This window comes from Notolepis coatsorum (genome assembly GCF_963971535.1).
Source record: "Notolepis coatsorum genome assembly, chromosome: 3".
Lineage (NCBI taxonomy): Eukaryota > Metazoa > Chordata > Actinopteri > Aulopiformes > Paralepididae > Notolepis > Notolepis coatsorum.
Window position 1 is genome coordinate 4,534,780 of NC_140167.1, and position 22,034 is coordinate 4,556,813.

General features: G+C 44.6%; 1 protein-coding gene across 1 annotated transcript in view; it reads left to right on the forward strand.

Moving 5' to 3' along the window:
• LOC311225134 (HHIP-like protein 1) overlaps window positions 1-16,625 on the forward strand; it is a gene marked incomplete at its 5' end in the record, with an annotated part of 22,280 nt that extends 5,655 nt beyond the window's left edge. Inside the window, 9 exon segments of the mRNA XM_084310338.1 lie at window positions 1-295; window positions 3,819-3,962; window positions 4,483-4,629; window positions 6,032-6,213; window positions 6,556-6,682; window positions 8,224-8,366; window positions 9,605-9,686; window positions 14,333-14,415; window positions 15,975-16,625. The exon segment at window positions 1-295 is cut by the window's left edge and continues 43 nt beyond it. Of these exon segments, the coding sequence (XP_084166464.1) occupies window positions 1-295; window positions 3,819-3,962; window positions 4,483-4,629; window positions 6,032-6,213; window positions 6,556-6,682; window positions 8,224-8,366; window positions 9,605-9,686; window positions 14,333-14,415; window positions 15,975-16,540 (1,769 nt within the window). The 3' untranslated portion in view covers window positions 16,541-16,625.
• Between the last annotated feature and the right edge of the window lie 5,409 nt (window positions 16,626-22,034).

Sequence of the window (22,034 nt, forward strand, 5' to 3'; positions counted from 1 at the left end):
ACGACGGCACGCACCGCTTCTTCGTGGCGGAGCAGCTGGGCCTGGTGTGGGTCTACCTGCCGGACCGCTCGCGGCTGGCGAGGCCCTTCCTGAACATCACAGAGGCGGTGTTGACCTCGCCGTGGGAGGGCGACGAGAGGGGCTTCCTGGGCCTGGCCTTCCACCCGCGCTACCGCTACAACGGGAAGCTGTACGTGTACTACTCCGTGGAGCTGGGCTTCGACGAGAGGATCCGGGTCAGCGAGTTCAGCGTGTCGGCCGGCGACCTGAACGTGGTGGACCACGGCTCCGAGAGGTGGGTGCTGCCGACTCCCGAGGCCTCGCTCTGCCTGGGGGGGTCGCTACTATGGCTCCCGGCGGCCGTAGCCTATAGTAGGGAGGTGTAGTGGTTACTTCCTGGTCTATAGGGAGGTGTAGTGGTTACTTCCTGGTCTATAGGGGAGGTGTAGTGGTTACTTCCTGGTCTATAGGGAGGTGTAGTGGTTACTTCCTGGTCTATAGGGAGGTGTAGTGGTTACTTCCTGGTCTATAGGGGAGGTGTAGTGGTTACTTCCTGGTCTATAGGGAGGTGTAGTGGTTACTTCCTGGTCTATAGGGAGGTGTAGTGGTTACTTCCTGGTCTATAGGGGAGGTGTAGTGGTTACTTCCTGGTCTATAGGGAGGTATAGTGGTTACTTCCTGGTCTATAGGGAGGTGTAGTGGTTACTTCCTGGTCTATAGGGAGGTGTAGTGGTTACTTCCTGGTCTATCGGGAGGTGTAGTGGTTACTTCCTGGTCTATAGGGAGGTATAGTGGTTACTTCCTGGTCTATAGGGAGGTGTAGTGGTTACTTCCTGGTCTATAGGGAGGTGTAGTGGTTACTTCCTGGTCTATAGGGAGGTGTAGTGGTTACTTCCTGGTCTATAGGGAGGTGTAATGGTTACTTCCTGGTCTATAGGGAGGTGTAGTGGTTACTTCCTGGTCTATAGGGAGGTGTAGTTGTTACTTCCTGGTCTATAGGGAGGTGTAGTGGTTACTTCCTGGTCTATAGGGAGGTGTAGTGGTTACTTCCTGGTCTATAGGGAGGTGTAGTGGTTACTTCCTGGTCTATAGGGAGGTGTAGTGGTTACTTCCTGGTCTATAGGGAGGTGTAGTGGTTACGTCCTGGTCTATATGGAGGTGTAGTGGTTACTTCCTATAGGGGAGGTGTAGTGGTTACTTCCTGGTCTATAGGGAGGTGTAGTGGTTACTTCCTGGTCTATAGGGAGGTGTAGTGGTTACTTCCTGGTCTATAGGGAGGTGTAGTGGTTACTTCCTGGTCTATAGGGAGGTGTAGTGGTTACTTCCTGGTCTATAGGGAGTAGTGTAGTGGTTACTTCCTGGTCTATAGGGAGGTGTAGTGGTTACTTCCTGGTCTATAGGGAGGTGTAGCGGTTACTTCCTGGTCTATAGGGTGGTGTAGTGGTTACTTCCTGGTCTATAGGGAGGTGTAGTGGTTACTTCCTGGTCTATAGGGAGGAGTAGTGGTTACTTCCTGGTCTATAGGGAGGTGTAGTGGTTACTTCCTGGTCTATAGGGAGGTGTAGTGGTTACTTCCTGGTCTATAGGGAGGTGTAGTGGTTACTTCCTGGTCTATAGGGAGTAGTGTAGTGGTTACTTCCTGGTCTATAGGGAGGTGTAGTGGTTACTTCCTGGTCTATAGGGAGGTGTAGCGGTTACTTCCTGGTCTATAGGGTGGTGTAGTGGTTACTTCCTGGTCTATAGGGAGGTGTAGTGGTTACTTCCTGGTCTATAGGGAGGTGTAGTGGTTACTTCCTGGTCTATAGGGAGGTGTAGTGGTTACTTCCTGGTCTATAGGGAGGTGTAGTGGTTACTTCCTGGTCTATAGGGAGGTGTAGTGGTTACTTCCTGGTCTATAGGGAGGTGTAGTGGTTACTTCCTGGTCTATAGGGAGGTGTAGTGGTTACTTCCTGGTCTATAGGGAGGTGTAGTGGTTACTTTCTGGTCTATAGGGAGGTGTAGTGGTTACTTCCTGGTCTATAGGGAGGTGTAGTGGTTACTTCCTGGTCTATCGGGAGGTGTAGTGGTTACTTCCTGGTCTATAGGGAGGTGTAGTGGTTACATCATTGCTGTTTCCGGCCTGTCCGCGTCTATACTTTTACCAACTAACTTGCATTTTTCCGCGATCTGATTGGCCACTGACGTTTCTGGTCATGTGACATGTGCGCCAATCGCGTGACGCCTGTTTCTGCGCCTATTTCCGCCTCTAACAGCCTGCAAACTACCTAACGCCTAGTTCTATCACTGGTTAAGCTTAGGCGACTCTTTTGATGTTGGTTAAGGTTAGAGTTTGGAATCAGGGCTGGTGTTCTATCGCCCTGCTCTAAGACAAACTCTAACCTTAACCAACTTCGAAAGAGTGCCTAAGCTTAACCAGTGATAGAAACAGGCATCACACGATTGGCGCAGATGTCACATGACCAGAAACGTCAGATTGCGGAAAAATGCAAGTTAGTTGGTAAAAGTATTGACGCGGCCGGTCCACCTTGCAAAATTGCAACGTATTTCCCCCATTGCCCGTTTCTAAATCGTCTCGTTTAAAACAAATAAAGCATGAACATTTGCATGGTGTACCTTTCTGTGCGTATTCATCCCCAATCTATAGCTCAACATGAAAATATTCGCAATTAATCGTAAACAAATATCGCAGAATTGTATTTCAACCAAAAATGCTTAAACAATAATGTTGGTGATAGAAGGGAACTCATTTTGTGCAAAAATGGAAAGCTTGCCAATGTCCATGAGGCAGAATTGTTACAATAGCCGATAATCCATTTTCCCGATGATAAATCTAAATCCCTAAACGGGTGGACCTCGCGGGGCGGTCCAGAGTGACGTCAGACTACACAACCTCCCTATTGGTGGTTAGAGAGGTGAGCCTTGCGATTTGCGAGGTCGCCGATTCCAGTCCACGGAGTAGGTGGGAAGAAATCTGGGCAGGGGGAAGTGAATGAGTCATGCGCTCCTCTCCCTCGACTCCTGTTCAGTCGAGCAAGGCACACTAACCCACCTCCTCCTTCAGCGGGGCTGCAGAGTAGCCGACAGAGAGAGAGAGAATCAGAATCATACAAACACATAAATACATATATATTACATCATACAAACTAGGGATGTCCCGATCCGATCACGTGATCGGGATCGGGGCCGATCACGTGATTTTCCGAAGATCGGGATAAAAAAATTAAATAAAAATAATCTGGATTTTTTTTTTTTTTTTATTTTTAACTTTTATTTTTTTATTTTTTATTTTTTCAACAAACATGACCATGTTCACGTCTTAAACTCATACTGAGGCATTAGTTTTGGTTTTAAATTGCATATAATCATACATTTATTTATTGTCACACAGAGCAGAAGAACTTTGCCAAAACAAACCAATAGTATCCAGCTGCAGAACGGCAGACCAGCCACACTCTCAGACCCAAACGCATTTCCTTTGATTTAATTATACATCAAATGATTTATGTCAAGGATTGCAATGCCTCGCTTGAATGAAGTTAACTTTTCACCTGGATAACGTCAACATTCAGGGTGAATGTAATGTGAGAAATTGGGACAAAAAAAAATAAAAAATTTGTTGATCGGATCGGGAAAGATTGGTATCGGTAGATACTCAAAATCACATGATTGGGATCGGATCGGGAGCAAAAGAATTTGATCGGGACATCCCTAATACAAACGCATACATCATGCCAGACTGTTCTAGTCACTGTGAAAACGACACACGACACATATTTCCTTATCCTGACTGACGACGATCACATCCAATCACATTCCAGGATCATCCTGGAGATCGACGAGCCCGCCTCCAACCACAACGGGGGGCAGCTGCTGTTCGCAGACGACGGCTACTTGTACATCTTCACCGGCGACGGCGGCATGGCAGGGGACCCGTTTGGGAGGCACGGGAACGCTCAGAACAAGTGAGTCATCATAATAATAATCATAATAATAACAACTGTCTTTTTTTTTCCTACCATGAAACTCTGGTATTGCAGATGAATTTTAGATTTTTCCTATGTTGGCTTATGTTCTTTTCAGGAACGTTTTTTTTGTTGATTGTTGATTTTTTGTTTGTTTGTTTGTTTTATCTTGCAAACTTTAACTTTTTTTGTTCTTTTCTGGGTCGTTTTTGTTGATTTTTGATTGTTGATTTTTTGTTATATTTTGAAAACTAACTTTTTTGAATTTGTTTTTTTGAATTAGGGGTAGGTTGCTCTATAAGCCTTCGGCTTCAAACCTATCCTTTTCGTTTTGTTTATTTGTGAAAATGTTCGAAAAATTATTTGTTTGTTTATTTATTTGTAAACATTCTAAATAAAATAATTCATTCATTCATATAACTGTCACCTACCCGCCGCGACCCCAGTTTGGGTCGCGACCCGTAGCTTGAGAACCACTGGATTAATAAAGTCATGTTATCTCCCTCGTGCTGCTCCACAGGTCGGCTCTGTTGGGGAAAGTGCTCCGCATCGACGTGGACAACAACCAGCGGGGGCCGCTGTACCGGATCCCCCCCGACAACCCCTTCGTGCGCGAGCGGGGGGCCCGTCCGGAGGTGTTCGCCTACGGGGTCCGCAACATGTGGAGGTGCTCGACGCCGACACACTTTAACACACTTTATGTTTATCGGTAAAGATTTATTTGCACTACAGCTCATTAGAGGGCCGAGCCCAAACATTGGAACCTTCGTTCGTTACGTTGGCATTCGAATTCTAAATCAACATTAGAATTTTCTTATAATTTTTTTAATTTTTTAAATATTTTTTTCTATTAATTCTGTTTAAACCAATGGGGTTTTTCTTCACAGTTGCAGATAAATATTAGGCTACACTAATAGTATAGTATTAAAAGAAACTGATGAGTTATATTCATTAAAGAAAGTTGATTTAATTGATTTAGTTGGGCTGGGGCGTCTCCCTGGGCTGGGTCTGGAAAGTTGATTTAATAAAAAAATTAATCAGATGAATCACTTTATTCAAATTGAGGATTTAGTTTGAGGATAGTAAAAAAAATAAAAAAAATCTTTTGTACTTAATTAAAAAAACTGTTTTTATTAAATTTTATTAAAAACTGAGGTTCGAACGTTCGTTCGAAAAACCCTGACGAAGTTCGAATCCCAAAAACAGGGTTCGGAGAAACAGCCTTAGAACTCATACCTCATTGCACCTTTACCCTAAGTTGTACCTCATCCCATTTCTGCATTGTACTGTATACTGTATTGTACTGTAACTCACTGTTACTCTTTTTTTACTCTGTATTGTATATTGTATATATATATGTATATTGACTCAACACTTTTTGCTTACGTACTTTTGACTTTTTCTATTTTATACTTTTTATCTATTTTTATCTAGCGCACTCCCAGGGGCTCATACAGAAAAAAAGCATTTATGGGAGGCTAGGTGGTGCAGTGGGCAAGGCACTCACCTCCAATGCTGGAGACGCTGGGTTCGAGCCCAGCGCTCCACATTGCTTTCAGTTTAGCTGGTCGTCCGCACTAATACACATTGGCCGTATTAGGGGGTGGGAAACTGATGGGTGGGGATCGGACGTTGTGGACAGCGACTCCTACAGGTCGGTTGGTGCGCCTGCGCAGTAGAATCAGGAAGCGATGGGGGCGGCGCCCCTCCAGAGCCCAGACCCCTGACGCTGAAAGATCGAGCCGCGCAGGTGGAAAGATGCGACTGCTGTTACCTCGAGTATCGGAGGGGACTTGTGCTATGTATTGTACACATTGCAGCCGGCTTGTGGGAGGCAAGAAACAGCGTTCGAGACAGGGGAGGGTTGAATTGGACGATACGAAATTGGGATGGGAGAAAAATTGAAAATGGGAGAAAAAGTGGATAAAAAAAAGAAGAAAAAAGCATTTAATGCATTTTTTTTACTATGACAACTAATAAAAAAAAAGTTGAAAACTTGAACTTGTGGTGTCTTTGATTTATCTGTAAACAAGACAGAGAAATAAACATTCATTCGTTCATCCATGCAGGTGTTCCGTGGACCGCGGCGACCCCCAGACCAGGGAGGGCAAGGGGCGCATATTCTGCGGCGACGTGGGGCAGAACAAGTACGAGGAGATCGACATCATCGAGCGCGGCCAGAACTACGGCTGGCGGGCCCGGGAGGGCTTCTCCTGCTACGACAGGAAGCTGTGCGCCAACAGCTCGCTGAGTGAGTGAGGGGCGGGGCGGGGCGTCCGTTAACGGTTAACCGACGACGTTAGGGATGTCCGATATTATCGGCCGATATTGTATATGTTATTTTTTATTTTTTTCTCCCTTCATGTTCGAATCTCGTGGTTTCATGTAAATTAGAAATTAAATTCGAAATTCGAAAAATTATGTGACAGCCCTATTGTCTCTCTGTTCGTAGATGACGTCCTGCCCATCTATGCATACCCCCCCCCACTGACACCAGTTTGTCTCTGTGTTCGTAGATGACGTCCTGCCCATCTATGCGTACCCCCCCCCCCCCCCCCCCCCCACTGACACCAGTTTGTCTATGTGTTTGTAGATGACGTCCTGCCCATCTATGCGTACCCCCACAAGATGGGCAAGTCGGTCACCGGCGGATACGTCTACCGCGGCTGTGAGAACCCCAACCTCAACGGCATGTACATATTCGGAGACTTCATGAGCGGGTAAGTCTTTGCGCCCCCCCCCCCCCCCCCCCCGTCGAATAAGCACATTTGCTGTGATGAGAGTACGCCCCCGCTCTGTATCCGTGGCGGGTATGGATTCAGTCGAATGACTTAGTAGCGAGAGGTTTTAGAATAGGAAAGACGGATTGAACACAGGTTGCTAAGGCTGAGATGATTTGGAAGAATCGATAAATCGGGGAAAAAATTATCGATAAATAGCCTACAGATGTTTTTTTTGTTATTATTTTGTAAAATAAAATAAATAAAAAGTACTTTTTTCTTAAAATGGTAAATGGCTGCTTTTTTATATAGCGCTTTTATCCAAAGCGCTTTACAATTTGCTCCTCACATTTTTTACCCACTCACACACCGACGGCGGAGGCGACCATGCAAGGTGCCAACCTGCTCATCGGGAGCAGTTAGGGGGTTAAGTGTCTTGCTCAAGGACACATCGACACGCTGCCCGGGAGGAGCGGGAATCGAACCGGGAACCTCCGGATTGCCAGACGACTGCTCTACCTCCTGAACGTTAAATATTATTTAACGTTAGTTTGTATGTGTGTGTGTGTGTCACATGCACTCACTGTAGTTGGCCCACGACACACACACACAAACTAACGTTAAATAATATATATTTTTCTTTACATTTTCTTTTATTAAAACAAAAATATAAATGTACACATTTGATGCCACTTATCAATTTCACGCAGTTAATTATCGATAAATCGATAAGGGGTCTCAGCCTTACAGGTTGCTTTCCTGCCAAAGGGGCAGCAGCTCGTTGATGGTGCCGATAAACGGGCGAGGCTTAAATCAAAAGAACGAGAGTTAGAATGTGAATTTTGACAGTTTTGACAGAGGTTGACAGTCGACTACGGCTCCTTTCGATCGATTAGTCCAGTGGTTCCCAAAGTCGGGGTCGCGACCCAAAGGTGGGCCGCGAGCAGCCACGGGTGGGCCGCGAGATGATTAAAAAATATATATATATATTTTTTTTTTTCTTTTTTTTTTTGGCCACTGAACTTAGAAGCAGGCCAGGGCAGTGTTTCTAGTTGTATTCTAAAATTCTATTCTATTGTATTCTAAAATGTGACTATATGGTTTTATATTAACTTAATAAATAAACAAAAACGAAAAATCTACTTATTTCAACGAACATTTCAAACTAAATAACAGATTATGCACATAAAACGCTGAAAACAACCGAAGCAACAATAGTATTTTAATGAGGCTATTATTATTATCATTATTATTTTGCAACAAGTTAGCCCTCTCATAAATAGCACATATAAATGAATAACTAACTTGAACTAACTTAATAGGATTAAAGTGATATTTGGCTTAAAAAATCGGTCGCCTGGCAAAAAAAATAAAAAATAAAAAGCCTAACGATGTGCATTGGGCCGCGGCTCTCTGACGCCTTATTTTCTGGGTCCCGGCCTGAAAAGTTTGGGAACCGCTGGATTAGTTGACTATTGGACTAATCGAGGTCAGCCCTACCATTCATCCTCTACCCCCCCCCACCCCCCCCACCCCCCCAGGCGTCTGATGAGCCTGCAGGAGGACCAGACGGGCCACTGGGGCTACAAGGAGATCTGCATGGGTCTGGGTCTGACCTGCGCCTTCCCAGGGCTCATCAACAACTACCACCAGTACATCATCTCCTTCGCCGAGGACGAAGCCGGTACTGCACCACGCACGCACTCACTCACTCACTCACTCACTCACTCACTCACTCACTCACTCACTCACTCACTCACTCACTCACTCACTCAGTCGCTCACTCACTCACTCACTCCCTCACTCCCTCACTCACTCACTCACTCACTCACTCCCTCACTCACTCACTCACTCACTCACGCACTCACTCACTCACTCACTCACTCACTCACTCACTCACTCACTCACTCACTCACTCACTCACTCACTCACTCACTCACTCACTCACTCACTCACTCACTCACTCACTCACTCACTCACTCACTCACTCACTCACACACTCACTCACACACTCACACACTCACTCACTCACTCACTCACTCACTCACTCACTCACTCACTCACTCACTCACTCACTCACTCACTCACTCACTCACTCACTCACTCAAATGTCTTTCCCAGTGTCATCATTGAGATTCTCAAAGAGAGGACAGGAGTCCCTCATCAAAAGCTCTGATTTCTCAGATTTTTTTCTTTTAAACAATATTTTTTCTTTTATTTAATTTTTTTTACATATAGGACAGAAATGCATGACAAAAATACATTTAACCCCCTCCACTCCCTAATTCACATAAACAAACAAAAAAGCGAAAAAAAAAATACAGTAAAATGAATGATAAGAAATCATGAAAATAAAAACCCCTCTCCACCTTCATCTGTTTTCCTTTCCGGTCCCTAAACTCTCCTTTCTCCTATATCTCCTTCCTTTACACTCTCACACCCTTCAAGAATCTCATAGATGCCGCCCTCGTCCTTTCAAACTGCTCTGTTTTCCCCTCCTTCTGTATTGATTTCTCAGCTTTGATTTTGATTAGGGATGCTCGATATTGGCTTTTTTACCGATACCGATATACCGATATACCGATATTGTCCAACTCTTAATTTCCGATACCGATATCAACCGATACCGATATATGCAGGGTTTTCCCCGCCAATTTTTTTTATAATTTCAGGTAATTAACATTACATATCTCTTGTTGTGGAATTAACACAACATTATGCATACTTTTGACAATAAATAAAATCTGAATTTGTTCTTACTTGCTTGCCTGGGTAAATAAAGGTTATAGAAATGTAAAAACATTTGAAAACCGATACCGATATTTTCCGATATCACATTTTAATGCCAATATCGGCCGATAATATCGGACATCCCTAATTTTGATTCATGATTTTGTTTTGCGTTTGGTTTTGTTTCACCAGGCGAGTTGTACTTCATGTCGACTGGAATACCAAGCGCCACGTCGGCCTCGGGGGTCGTCTACAAGGTGGTGGACCCCTCAAGGTCAGAGGTCACACACACACACACACACACACACACACACACACACACACACACACACACACACACTAGGGGGCAGGGGTGTAAAGTACTCTAGTAATTGTAGTTCGTTACAATACTTAAGTACTGTTTTTTGGAGATTTGTACTTTACTCGAGTATTATTAGGTTTGTATACTTTAGGGCTGCTGACCCCTATTAGTCGATTAGTCGGTCGAAAGGAGCCGTAGTCGACTGGCCAACCTCTTAGTCGAATATAATAAAAAAATATATATATATTAAAAAATAATTTATTTCTTTATTTTTTTTTATCATTTTTTCCAAAAGAAAAGAGGCCTAGAAGCGTGGCTAACGCTAATGGCACGCATACCAGAGGCTAACTGCCTACGAAAACAGGCACAGAGGCACTGAAAGAGGATTTCACCATCTAATGAACACACTAGACTAGACAAATATCAAGATGTATCCATCAGTGGACCAATTGCATGATTTCACAGAGGACAAGAAGCCTTCAGTCGACTCCTTCAGACATTAAGCTTCACCCCCACAGCCCAAATGGAATGGTAAAAAAATTTGAAAAAAATATTTACATTTCTTTTTTTTATATTATACTTTTTTTTATTTATTTTTTGTCGACCAATAGTCGACTAACGGCAAATGTTGGCCAATCATAGTCGATTATCCAAATCCTTAGTCGGGGACAGCCCTAATATACTTGTACTTTTACTCAATTACATTTCAGAGAAAGAAACTTTTTACTCCTTACATTTAAAATGCAGACCTACAAAGTACAAAGTACAAATCTCAAAGGTCCAACCATTTTAATTAGTATATTTGTTTCTCTGGCCGAACTAACGTTAACGTTATTAATATGTCCAATTAACATCTCAATATGGAGGCGGTCAGGTGGCGTAGCGGAGATTGTGCTTGTCACCAATGCAAGAGGCTGCGGTCTCGACTCCCGGAGAGTCAGCATTGCCTTGACTTGGGCTGATCGCTATACTAACTCGTTTGGCTGAGTTAGGGGGAGGGGAGCCGTGGGTGGGTCCTGGGCGTTGTGGACAGCGACCCCTACAGTTCGGTCGGGGCGCCTGCTCAGCGAAGGTAGGATCTGGTGAGAGGTAGTGCGGCCTCCCACACGTTACACTCTCCCAGTGAGAATCTGCGCTGCCGGCTGGCTGCACATGTGTCGGAGGAAAGCATGTGACAGTCTCCGGCCTCTCGGACCAGTGCGCAACAACCAGGAAGGGGTTGGGAATTGGCATAACGACTAACAGTGGGATGGGAGAAAAATCGGAAAAAAGAAGGGGGGAAAAGATAATATAAAAAAATTTTAAATAAAAAAAACATCTCAATATGGATGACGTGTCGCCCCGAGAAGAAACTAAATCAGGAGCGCGGGGGAAGAAGAAGAAGAAGCTCTAGCAGACGAGACGGTGAACTGTACCGACGAAGGTCCAGGCTTGAGAAATATCCGGGCATTCCCAGAACACACTGTACACACATATAAGTCGACATCTGTTGGGGATTACAAACGTAGGTATTTGAACGTAGGTATTTGTCCTCCTGGCCGTGGCGTCTAACTTGATTTACATGTCGACTTCGGCCTGTTGTCTTCACGCTGGCCGCAGCCTCTACTATACCTCAGGGTTCCCACGGGCGTCTTGGAAAGTCTTGAAAAGTCTTAAATCAGGCGGCTAGGTGGTGCAGTGGGCAAGGCGCTCACCACCAATGCAGGAGACGCTGGGTTCGAGCCCAGCTCTCCCCGCATTGCTATCAGCTTGGCTGGTCGTTCATACTAATACAATTGGCAGCAGTATTAGGGGGTGGGAAGCTGATGGGTGGGGATCGGACGTTGTGGACAGCGACTCCTACGGGTCGGTTGGTGCGCCTGCGCAGCGGGATCAGGAAGCGACGGGGGCGGCGTGCCCCTCCCACGCAGACCCCCGACGCTGAGAGATCGCGCTGTGCAGGTGAAAACATGCGACGGCTGCCTCCTCGTGTACCGGAGGGGACACGTGATGCAAGGCTTAGTCCACATTGCAGCCGGCTTGTGGGAGGCATAGTCTAGCAACGTTCAAGACAGGGGAGGGGAGAATTGGACGATACGAAATTGGGATGGGAGAAAAAATTGAAAAATGGTAGAAAAAGTAGATAAAAAAAAAAAAAAAGTCTTAAATCAGAATTTCTTGCTTTAAAAAGTCTTGAATATGATTTTGATCCCTGCCCACCTTCAAAAGCGCCCTCAAAGAGCACCAACGGGAGGCTGCAATTCGTGCAATTCCCGTAAATGTCCCCGTAAATAAACCTTGTTATTAACTGAACCTCGGTTGACTGAGAACATTCTTCAGGATATCCACGATATCCCACAGATCTCTGGTAAAGAGTACTGTATATTTGTATATCTTGTATGTCATAAATGTAACAGTACTGTATATCTGTATGTCGTAAATGTCATGATATAGATATGCAGATTGCAGAATTGGTACAATACAGTACGGCTCAATACACACAATTGTTAAGGGGATGCAGACCAGAGAAAGACTTTCGTCTTGTTTACATCAGGGTCCCCCATTTTCAATTCATAACATTTATGACATACACACGACATACCCAGTTTTGAATTGCGACCTCCCGTAGGTGCTTTTTTCAGCCTTCTCTCTCTCTCTCTCTCTGTCTCTTTCTCTCTGTGTCTCTCTCTGTCTATCTCTCTGTGTGTGTCTCTCTCTCTCTCTCTCTCTCGCTCTCTCTCTCGCTCTCTCTCTCTCTCTCTCTCTCTCTCTCTCTCCCTGTCTTTCTCAGCCACCGCTCCCTCCATAGTCACAACATCGTGCAGTGATTGTATTTGTACGTCGTCTCTAGTCTGGACACAAGGTCGCCCGACGTTGAGGAGTTAAAGCCAGCAGCAGACAGACGTTACGCGCCACGCGGCGATTATCACACGCTCCTGAGAACACCTTCTGGCTGTGAGAGAGAGAGAGAACCCTGTCATCTCAGAGAGTCTATCTCTCTCTCTGTCTCTCTCTGTCAATTCAATTCAATTCAAATAGGCTTTATTGGCATGAAATATTAACATACTTATTGCCAAAGCAAGTTCAACATACAAACAATAACATATATATTAAGCAATAAAATACCATAATATTAGTAATAACAGTGAGGACGATCAACAGAAACATATTCATTTACAAAATAGTCATTCGATCGGGTAGTCATTTTTCAAGTGTGGCCACTCAGATACATGTATTTACAAAGCTTGTTCTCTTATTGTGTGACAACCATCTACATATTTTGCAGCTAACGCTGTACACTGACTTTTCTCCCCACACATACAGTATATAACAGCTTTTGGTGATCATTTGCCTGTGTCGGCCTGTTTCTATGGCTAGGCTATGTCCACTCAGTCTGTACCGTGTCAATGTCTTTCTTAATTTGATCTCATTCACAGTGGTCAGGTATTCTGCCACCGTGTACTCTCTGTTTAGGGTCAAATAGAATTCTAATTTACTTTGAGATTTGGTTGATTTGTTCCAATATTCTATATAATTTTCTTTCTGTTTTGAGATTATTTGGTTGGGCCAGATTGCTTGGTGTCTGTCCTGAAGCCCTGGTGTTTGTGGGCAGATATTTCTGACTAGCTGGCAGAGGGGACTCTTATCTGGGTTCATCTCTTGGCTCTGAAGGGATTTGTAGTGGTAGGAGTGGGGGTCACTTGATTTTAATAATTAGAGGGTATTGGCCAAGTTCTGCCCTGCATGCATTATTGGCAGTGTGTCTGTGAACCCTAAGTAGGTTTTTGCACAATTCTACATGCAGTACTTCTAATGGGTGTTTTTCCCATTTTGGGAAGTCTTGGTTAGTTAATGGACCCCACACTTCACTGCCATATAATATTATTGGATTTATTACAGAATTTAGAATTTTGAGCCAGGTCCTAATTGGGATGTCAATTAGAATTGTCCTTGTGATGGCATAAAAAGCCCTTATTCCCTTCTCCTTCAGTTCATTCACAGCCATGTTGAAGTTACCATTATGATTTATTTTCAATCCCAAATATGGGTAACTTTTTGTGTTTTCTAATATGTGTGTGCCTAATTTAAATGTATTATGTGAACTCTGAGACTCGTGTCTCCTTTGAAAGATCATGACTTTTGTCTTCTTCATGTTTACGTTCAGAGACCGTGTCTGGCAGAACTGGTGGAGGATGTCTAGGTTCTGTTGTAGACCCTCTTTAGTGGCTGACAGCAGAACCAGATCATCTGCATACATCAACAATTTTACATTGGTATTGTGCAAAGTCAGACCGGGTGCAGTAGAATGTTCTAATAACTTTGCTAATTCATTTATATATATATATTAAACAACATTGGGCTTAAATTGCACCCCTGGCGGACTCCGCGACCCTGGGTGAAGAAATGTGTTCTTTTATTGCCAATTCTAACAGCACATCTGTTTTTCGTGTACTCTGGAGAAGACGGTAATCACTCATTTCCCATAATGTCGGAGTGTTCCCTTAATTAAGAGAGGAGAAGGCCCATTGTGTTGAAAAAGAAAATCTGAATCCTTAGTGTTAGAATAGAAACCAATGTTGACGACTGACGAGACATCGTGACCAGAGCCGTGACATTTCATTTCATTGGTTGTTTTTCAGACGAGCTCCGCCAGGAAAATGTCGCTACGACCCCCTGCCTGTCAGAGTGAGGAGCAGGCTGCACAGGTTCCAGCCAATGGAAAGTACGTCTGCGTGTCCCGCCTAGATACACATGTCTGAACTGGTCTGAACCGGTCTGAACTGGCTCCCCTTTAGGGGGGGTAACATAATATAATATAAAACTTTATTTGTATAGCACCTTTCATACAGGAATTGCAGCTCAAGGTGCTTCACGGGAACACAAAAAGACGGGCACAAAATGAGCACATAAAGTGCAGACGTGTGTAAAAAGAAAAATCGCAGTTTTTCACATTAGACTCCAACATCCCAATAGGCCACCTTTTTTATGGTTTGATTCTTCTATTGATTCTAACATCACTGGTGGGGTGGGTGTCATGTAGAGATTAGTGGTGGTAAATCCGGTTCATCATTTTTATGGACTCGGGTTAGTGTGAGTCACTCGCTAAAGTGATCCAGTTCACGTGAGTCACTTGAGTGTCACTCCTGTTTAAACACTTGTTTATTGCAATATTGAACTTATTACTTATAGATTCACTGACTGGAGTGAAGTTAGTGAACGGAATTCATTCAACCTTTATTTTGAAAGGCACGGCGGTTTCCTTCATTTTCAGCGACGACGACATTACATATGTGTGTTATGTGGTATGTGTTATTATTATTACATAATACATAAAAGTCAGCGGTGCTTCTCTGTTGAGTCCGCTAACACGAGATCGCTAACGCGAATCTTTGAACGAATCTGAACGAGTCAAAGTGTGTTCAAAGTTGTACTTACTTGATGTATTTTTGGTTACTTTCACTTACCAAAATAGTAGACTTTTAATAAGTTTACTAAAAGTACAACTTAGGTTTGGTAATTCCATCAAATTTTTAAGTGTACTTAGATTACACTTACAGCATATTAACGACTATCCTACTAAACACGTGCTGACATTAAACATGCGCTGACAGTGGCGATAGAGATAGAGCAGTCGTCTGGTAATCCGGAGGTTCCCGTGTTCGATTCCCGCTCCTCCCGGGCAGCATGTCGAAGTGTCCTTGAGCAAGACACTTAACCCCTAACTGCTCCCGATGAGCAGGTTGGCACCTTGCATGGTCGCCTCCGCCGTCGGTGTGTGAATGTGTGAGTGTGTGAGTGAATGGGTAAAATGTGAGGAAGAAATTGTAAAGCGCAAGTTATAAAACGCTTTGGATAAAAGCGCTATATAAATGCTGTCCATTTACCATTTACATAAGAAATAAGTCAAGGCCTGGAAATCCTTGAAAACAGCCCATTTTTTAACAAGGTGCTTAAAAAGTCCTTGAAATTCAAATCAACCATTCGCATTGAAAGTTTTGTTCATCCACGATAGAATTGTTCTGAATCAAGAAATCGAGAATTTTTTGTATCTAAAGTGTAACTAATTGTCCGAAATTGGTTTTAAGCCGTAAATATTGGATCAGATTTTTTTTTCTATACAAAAAAAAACTACATTTATTATAAGTGAATTGTATCCTTTTAAAATGAAAAATAGTCCTTAGGAAAAATACTTGTAAGTCCTTGAATTTCATTTAGCAATGTCTCTGTGGGAACCCTGTAGTAATGTAACTAACGTAACGTCCCTCTTTATATCCCCTGTAGCGCTAATAGGCGTCGAACTACCGACCCACCACCGAGTGGCGGAGCCCAGGGCGACGGACGCCACGCAGGACTGGCTCCAGACGCTCGAGGACCTCTTCGGCGAGGAGACGCCCACGGCCCCGCCCACGACCACCACCAAGGCCCCGCGGCACGCCAAGCGCAAGGGCCGGCGGAGGAAGGGCAAGCACCACCACCCCCCCCCGAACGGCGCCGTGAGACTGGCGGGGGGGACGGACGACGGGGGCGGGGGGCGCGGCGACCGCGGCCGGGTGGAGGTCTACGTCGACGGCGAGTGGGGCACGGTGTGCGACGACCTGTGGAGCGCGGCCAACGCGGCGGTGGTCTGCCGCCAGCTGGGCTTCCGCCACGCCCTGAAGGCGGCGACGCACGCGGAGTTCGGCGAGGCCACGGCGGACGTGCGCATCGTGCTGGACGACGTGCAGTGCGCGGGCGGCGAGGACACGCTGCTGGACTGCCCGCACGCGGGCGTGGGCGTGAACAACTGCGGACACTACGAGGACGCCGGGGTGATCTGCGGAGACGCCGCGGACATCGTGGAAGTCTAAGGAGAGATGCTATGCGGCGGGTATTAGAACGTCTTAAAAAGTGTTGAATTCAAGGTGCGGCCGGGTGGCGTAGAGGTCTAACCCTTTCACTATACCACACTACAGAAGGTTAACCCTTTTACTATCACACTACAGAAGGTTAACCCTTTTACTATCACACTACAGAAGGTTAACCCTTTTACTACCACACTACAGAAGGTTAACCCTTTTACTACCACACTACAGAAGGTTAACCCTTTTACTACCACACTACAGAAGGTTAACACTTTACTACCACACTACAGAAGGTTAACACTTTACAATCACACTACAGAAGGTTAACACTTTACAATCACACTACAGAAGGTTAACACTTTACAATCACACTACAGAAGGTTAACACTTTACAATCACACTACAGACCGTCTAAAGGGTTAACCTTCTTTTTTTTTTGACCTACTTTTTCTCCTCCTTTTTCTGTGATTTTTCTCCCATCCCAATTTTTTCCTCTCGTGCCAATTCTCCCCTTCCCCTGTCCTGATCGTTGCTCGCATGTGCCCCCCCACTGGCCGGTCGTAGGGAGGATAGAAGCCTTGCATCACATGTCCCCTCCGATACATGTGGAGGCAGCCAGTCACTTCTTTTTTCACCTGCCAGCGCGGACTCTCATCGGCGAGGTGTAACGTGTGGGAGAGGCTCACACTGCCCCCTCCCTCTCCTGTCCTCGCTGTGCAGGCGCCCTGACCGACCTGTAGGAGTCGCTGTTTTACAACGACCAGACTACCACCCCATCGACTCCCCTCCCCCGCTGACTCTGCCAATTGAGTCAGTATGACCGCCGGCCCAAGCCGGAGGCAACGCCGACAGCCGGATTCGAGACCGGTGTCTCTTGCGTCGGTGACGAGCGCAATGTCCGCTGCGCCACCCAGCCGCCAAAGGGTTAACCTTCTGTAGTGTGGTAGTGAAAGGGTTAACCTGCTGCCGTGTGGCAGTGAAAGGGTTAACCGTTTGGTAGTGTGGTTAGTAGAGGTCTGGCCTGACGACTACATTGGCGGATGGGAGGAAAGAGAGAAAGGCAAAAAGGATTAGATTCATAATTCTTCATTTAAGGCCTTGAAAGGTTAAAGGTTAAATTAAAGAGTCCTACATTTCATTTGCACAGGTATTAGATTTTGGAGGGGGGGGGGGGGGCACCCCGACTGTCGAATGATGAGATAATATTAAATGTATGAAATGTATTTTTTTTTGTATTCAAGTCGTTGTTTTTTGCGGGTCTATCGGGAGCTTGGTGCGTCTGGCGAGAGCGGGAACGCGTCGTGGGAAATTACATCGGTGGCGCAAAAGTGTGGTACAATGAGTTAACTCATCGAGCGTCAAAAACGAGATATCTCGTTTCTGAAAGCCGACGCTTAAAGAGTTCTTAAAAAGTGTAACTTGTTGAAAACCTGCAGATACCGTGCGATCCTGATCACCGTCTGTCCTCTTTAACTATTTCTAATCGTCAACCACGGCACTTAGTTCGACCTCTTTCGCGGGAAGCGAAAGTTTCAAAAGAGAAGATTTTATATTTTGCTTTGTTTAGTTTTTCTCTCTCGTCGCACACTTGAAAAACATAATGTGAATTAATGGCTTTGCGACTCATGCAAACACAGGTTTCGATGTTTAGGCTATGATCACATTGGAAGCCTTTCTCTTGCACTGAAACGCGCGGCGTGGCGGTGTACATGGAGAATCTAAAGTGCACAACAACAAACGATACCACTGATTTAGGGCTGTCACGATCCGTCGGCCCATGTCGACGTCGTCGACTATGAAATTCCGTCGATTTGCATATTCACGATCGACGCATCGTATTGTTAATTGTATGTGCCGTTTGCGGTGGAAATGGCAGACGTTCAAAGTCCGTCTCTCTCTCCCTCTCTCTTTCTCTCTGTACGTTCAATGATGATGATCAATGAAGTAGCCAAAAGTTACACTGTAAAAACGAACTGGATAGTTGGTGATAATAAATATTTCCCTTCGTTAGCAAAAATATTGTAAAATCATTAAGTCTGCTATAAGCTATTCTCCCTCTCGTGTGTGTGTGTGTGTGTGTGTGTGTGTGTGTGTGTGTGTGTGTGTGTGTGTGTGTGTGTGTGTGTGTGTGTGTGTGTATGTGTGTGTGTGTGTGTGTGTGTGTGTATACATTTACTATAGGTTATAGTAGGTTACTCTTTTTGAGTGCTAGTGCTGGCACAAGCACTACCATAGCGTGGAGTGGGGAGATAACACACAATACATATAATAATTCATGGAAATATACTAAAAAGCTATTTATAATTTTTGCCCGGTAAAAAAAATCTCTCTGGCTGGTAGTTTTTTAAAGCTAAAAAGGATGAGGATATCCGTTAAACATTTTGAAATATTCAATTGCAAATAGAATCAATTGTTGTTCGACTAATCGATAAAATAATCAACACATTAATCTATAACAAAATAATCGTTAGTGACAGCCCTACACTGATTACTGTCGCTACCTCAGCTAACGTTACATATTGTTACATACAATAATACGTTGCTGTTCATATCTCGGTCGTGGTAAGACCTGCTCGTCGTACAAGGTTAGTTGGAAACTGCCAAAATGGGCTTGGTTGAGATCGTTTGGTTGGTTTTGCTGTCGATTTCTCTTCAGATACCCTCAGATTTGCAAATCCCTCCCCTCGGTTGATATGATTGGTCCGTCGACAAGAAGGTGACATTGACATCGGTGCGCTACGCGGCAAAAAAAATGTTTTGACCGAGACCGCCTGGAAAAGCGTTGCTTCAAAAACGCAATGCGCGTAGTTTGGAGGAGATGCACGTCTGTCGCGAACAAAACCATTGAGAATAGAAAAAAGGCACAGACGCGTTCAAACAGGCTTCCAATGTGATCACAGGCTTAGTGCTGTGTGACAGTAACAAGTATCTATCTATCTATCATGACCCTGATGTAAACAAGACGAAAGTCTTTCTCTGGTCTGCATCCCCTTCACAATTGTGTGTATTGAGCCGTACTGTATTGTACCCATTCTGCAATCTGTTAATACAATTTTCAATCAATCAATCAATCAATCAAGTAACAAGTATTTCAAGTGTCCCAAGAATTCAATGGCACCAATGAATGTGTGTAATGTACAGTGTCTACACCCACTGAATGAATGTATTGTGAATGTGCACCATGATCATCCTAAACCAATCGTCGTGGTCAACCATTTGAATAAAATTCCCAAACTCATGCATTCTCATAATGGTTTATCGCAAACGGTGTTAAAGGAACATGCCAACAACATTATGGGAAATGTGCTTACCGTCTTCTCCAGAGTCAGACAAGAAGATGAGATACTAATTTCCTACCCTATAGCTTAGCACAAATGAATGGAAGCGGATACGGACCACTAGCTTAAAACGGTGTGTGAATGTGTGAGTGAATGGGTACAAATGTGAGGAACAAAAAAGTGTAAAGCTCTTTATGAATGTGCACCATGTACCATGTTGTCCGGCTCTGGAGAAGATGGTAAGCACATTTCCCATAATGTTGGTGTGTTCCTTTAAGAGTAAGTCATTATTACAACTCGGTTACAGTAAAAAAATTATGAATCCATGAACAATTATACGTTTTCTGCATTTTTGTGAAAGAAAAGAAAATTATATATATAGGCAGCCTATACCCATATGAAAAGATGTAGACAAATCATGGTCTAACAAACAGAACAAAGTAAAGCAAAAATAAATCTACCATTCTTACAAGGAATTTAGAGAGTCTTGTTTTATTGTTTATTTGGATGACCAAATAATAATAATAATATCTTAAATTTATATAGCGCCTTTCAGGAGACCCAAGGCGCTTAACAGCTAAGGGAGGGGGACAGGGAACAACGTAACAACTAAATATTAATCAAAAGGAAAGAAAGAAAGAAAACGAAAGAAAAAAGGGGAAATTAGTTGTTACCATGGCAATAACTATACTCTTCCTGGGCTTAACCAAGGAAACTTTAACATTTGGTGCCAAGTGGAAACTTTCAGTTCAGTTAACCGTCTGTAGTGTGGTAGTGAAAGGGTTAACCTTCTGTAGTGTGGTAGTGAAAGGGTTAACCTCCTGTAGTGTGGTAGTGAAAGGGTTAACCTTCTGTAGTGTGGTAGTGAAAGGGTTAACCTTCTGTAGTGTGGTAGTGAAAGGGTTAACCTTCTGTAGTGTGGTAGTGAAAGGGTTAACCGTCTGTAGTGTGGTAGTGAAATGGTTAACCGTCTAGTGTGGTAGTGAAAGGGTTAACCGTATGTAGTGTGGTAGTGAAAGGGTTAACCGTCTGTAGTGTGGTAGTGAAAGGGTTAACCGTCTGTAGTGTGGTAGTGAAAGGGTTAACCTTATGTGGGGTGGTAGTGAAAGGGTTAACCATCTGTATTGTGGTAGTGAAAGGGTTAACCTTCTGTAGTGTGGTAGTGAAAGGGTTAACCTGTAGTGTGGTAGTGAAAGGGTTAACCTTCTGTAGTGTGGTAGTGAAAGGGTTAACCGTCTGTAGTGTGGTAGTGAAAGGGTTAACCATCTGTATTGTGGTAGTGAAAGGGTTAACCGTCTGTAGTGTGGTAGTGAAAGGGTTAACCGTATGTAGTGTGGTAGTGAAAGGGTTAACCTTATGTGGGGTGGTTGTGAAAGGGTTAACCCTTTGTTGTGTGGCAGTGACAGGGTTAACCTTCTGTATTGTCGCAGTGAAATGGTTAACCATTTGGTAGTGAAAGGGTTCAAATCACAGGCTCTGGGAATAATAGGTCTATCCGTTGTTGTTGTTGTTGTTGTTGTTGTTGTTGTTGGTAAGATGTAGGCTACATTTTTCAAATGGTACGTGACAGATTTTGCAACTACATAAAACACCTCTGCAAGACCTCATTCTATCACCTATAAGAAATATCTCCAAACTCCGTCCCACTTTAACCCCGTCAGACGCAGAGAAGCTTGTCCATTTGTCTCCTCCAGACTGGACTACTGTAACGGACTCTTCATACGGGATTCCTGGCAAGAGCATCCAGAAGCTGCGATACATCCAGAACAGCGCTGCCAGGATCCTGATGAGAGTCTGTAAACACGAGCACATAACCCCCATCCTCCACTCACTACACTGGCTCCCTGTCTCATCCCGGATCAACTACAAGATCCTGATGCTCACCCATAACTGCATAAACGGACACGCACCCCTCTACCTTCAGGAACTCATCCCTCCACAATCCTCCACCCGTCCCCTCAGATCTGCAGGTAGCCTGCTCCTCTTTGCACCCTGGGGGACCCTCAGATCTGCAGGTAGCCTGCTCCTCTCTGCACCCTGGGGGACCCTCAGATCTGCAGGTAGCCTGCTCCTCTCTGCACCCTGGGGGACCCTCAGATCTGCAGGTAGCCTGCTCCTTCAGGTCCCCAGTACCAGGCTGAAACTCTGCACCCTGGGGGACCCTCAGATCTGCAGGTAGCCTGCTCCTTCAGGTCCCCAGTACCAGGCTGAGGCTCTGCACC